We start from the raw sequence: 2,933 nt of genomic DNA on the forward strand, positions 1-2,933 counted from the left end.
ATGTGGGTGTGCAATCAGGTGCTTCCTGGCAGTTTTAGTTCCTTATATGATTTTATTTCCTGCCTGACAAGTCTTCCTGGCCTTTGTTCTCCTGTAGTGTGGAAGCTTATAAAATGGCAGATAAAGATTATATTGCCTTGTAGTCCAACAGCAGTCACTTGTCATTTTATCTGGTCCTAATGTCAGCCACGTTATGGCTTTTTTTGTTGTTTTGGTGTTTCTCTGGGCCTGAAGCTGAAACACAACTTAGGTCTAGATGTTATCTGTAGTTTGACCAAAACTCTGTCTCTGTGGTCAACACAGAGGCTTTGTTCCTACGATTATTTGATGCCGGTCAGGACCTCATTGTCCTGGGGGCTTAATGCTTAAGTGAGTGGTTGTGCAAGGGCTTGTATGGGAGTTATATGAGGTTATTCTCCAGCCCCCTTATTCCTCCTAGAAGGGGGGGTCTATCACATGACTAGTCACATGCCAGGGGAGGAAAGGTCAGGGGAGGATCCAAACTGCTTGATCAGCAACATGAAAGGTCAAGGGTCTAAACTGTGTGACCAGAGATATGCTTGTGGAGGAAAGGTCACCTGGGAGCAAGGTACCACCCTACAATATTTGTTTTCCCAGTTTTGCTCATTGCTAGGCACCCTGGTGATCTTCTGAACATGGCCTATCATTCCTACCCTGCCCATGTCTGTCTAACTGCCTACTATCTCATACCCATTCCCAGGTGTTATAATGGTAAATTGATTGCAAGGAATATAAATGTGGCTAACTGTTAAGGGGAGATAATAAAAGTTTTCTTTCCTTCTTTATTTTCATCTTCTCATCTGTAACTTCTTGCAGCATCAAGTCCCTAGTGCTTATATTCCACTGGTAGACATGGATCTGATAATTGTTCAAATATTGAAATGTTTTTATACTTGTTGGCAAATAACCACTGTTCTCCAGCTGTCCTCACTATCACCAGGGCTACTGTCATCTTCCTCCTGGGACATCCAGCCTTTACCAGGAATCTATATATATAAAACCCTAATATACAAATAGACCGAACAACCAAACAACTGGTCACTATGATGTGCACTGACCACCAGGGGGCACACGTGGAACATGGCAGGCATTGACAGCAGGTGGCAGATCACGGAACATGGTGGGCATTGGCCACAGCAGGATGGTGGAGCAGGTGAGCGGGGTCGCCACACTAAGGTAGGGCACCAGTCACTGTCATTGGGGCCAGCCTCTGGTGGTTACTAAAAATTCTTTACTCCCACGTGCCATGGTCCTGCCCAGCGCTCGCACCTGCTGCCAGCACCCAGCACCCAGCACCAAACCCGATCACTCGGTGCCATCAGCAGGTACGAGCAGTGGCTGCTAGCCTCAATAGCCCCTCAGGGCTTCTCTACCTCCCCCTGCTCCTGGGGGGCGATTGGGGCCGACAGCCACCTCTCACACCCACTGCTGGCGATGGCCCTGCTCACACTGCTGCCAGCATCGGAGCCACACTCATACCTGCTGCCAGAGTCCAGCGCTGGTCCTGATTGCTCGGCGCTGTCAGCAGGTGCGAGCAGTGGCTGCCAGCCCTGATTGCCCCTAAGGGCTTCTTCACCTCCCTGTGCTCCTGAGGGGTGACCGGAGCAGCCGGCCCCAATCGCTCCAGTGCTGTCAGCACGTGGAAGTGGCGGCTTGGGAGCAGGGCTGCCAGCAGACAGGGGACCAGTGGCCATGGCAGGAGGGGCTGGGCTGGGGGACAGAGGATGGGCAAAGACCCGCCCCTGTGCCCACCACAGTTCCTTTCAAGGTGCATGAATTTGTGCCCTGGGCCCCTAGTCAGTAATAAAAGAGATACTGCCTAGCATATAGAGGAGTGTCCAAGACTCTGCTACAACATCATGCATGACTTTTCTGGGCCTGCTTTGCTAACCATATTCTGGTTCTTCACACCTCAGCTCTCTAAAGTAACACTTTCTCTCTGCTTTTTTGTGTAGACACCTCCATTCACATTCATGCTTAGAGAATTAGTTTCTACCCAAAGTGAACTTTACAAAAAGTGCACAATATAACAGGGTGTTTTTCCTAGAAAGTTCTTATATCACCTGCTAATAAAGTATAATTTATCCATATTGTTACACAAAGGTGTTAGAATTGCTTACAAGTCATACATATTAGGTCTGTATAAATATCTATATTTTTAATATAGGTGAAGTTAATTCATATTCATTGTTAATTCACTATTTTGAATATACCACAATTTATTTATTTTCTTCCATGAAATTATTTCCAATGATATGCTACTACAAATGATATTGTTATGATTATTCCTATGCCTGTCTTCTGAAGGATAACATATATTTTAATATGACATATCCAGACCTCAGAGAGAAGGCCACCCAGCACAAGAAAATCCTGGGCTCTTAGCTGGATGCTTTGTTGGAATGATATTTGGAGCTATTTCCTTTGGGGAAGAAGAGAAGTTGTTCTACATGTGGGACAAATATTTAAATGCATATTGATGACTAAAAAAATTGAATGTGCTTGAGACTGGCTAGCTGTTCCCAAACTCATTTTCTCTTCTTTCTGAGGTCATACTAAGATGTATTTTCCAGGCCAGCTTAGAGTCAAGAGCAGCTACATGACTGAGTTCTGGTCAAAGGAAGTAGTATGTACCATCTTTAGGAATAGTTTATAATCCCATATGGATTCTGCTTCTCTTGTCCTTTCCTCAGTCACCTTGAAACCCACATTTTAAAGGTCACAGAATCCTAAGATTGCAAAGGACCTGGATCCCTGAATAACTTGTTGGAAGAGACCCCTGGTTTTTTGTGTTGGTCTTTGCCTATCAATAACCAGTGTTATGTCTGGTTCTTATGATTGCAAAATGCCCTTTATTTTTTATTATTTTATTTATAGATAGATTGATTTAGCAGTAACCATCAGGAAATTTT

The 2,933-nt window shown here is 45.0% G+C and overlaps 1 protein-coding gene across 1 annotated transcript in view; it reads left to right on the plus strand.

Moving 5' to 3' along the window:
* The first annotated feature begins 1,455 nt into the window (after positions 1-1,455).
* Positions 1,456-2,933, plus strand: part of DEFB112 (defensin, beta 112) — a 14,139-nt gene continuing 12,661 nt past the window's right edge. The window contains exon 1 of the mRNA XM_014536277.1: positions 1,456-1,549. Within this exon, the coding sequence (XP_014391763.1) occupies positions 1,456-1,549 (94 nt within the window). The remainder of the gene's footprint in view (positions 1,550-2,933) is intronic.

Source organism: Myotis brandtii, unplaced genomic scaffold (assembly GCF_000412655.1).
Source record: "Myotis brandtii unplaced genomic scaffold, ASM41265v1 scaffold16, whole genome shotgun sequence".
Lineage (NCBI taxonomy): Eukaryota > Metazoa > Chordata > Mammalia > Chiroptera > Vespertilionidae > Myotis > Myotis brandtii.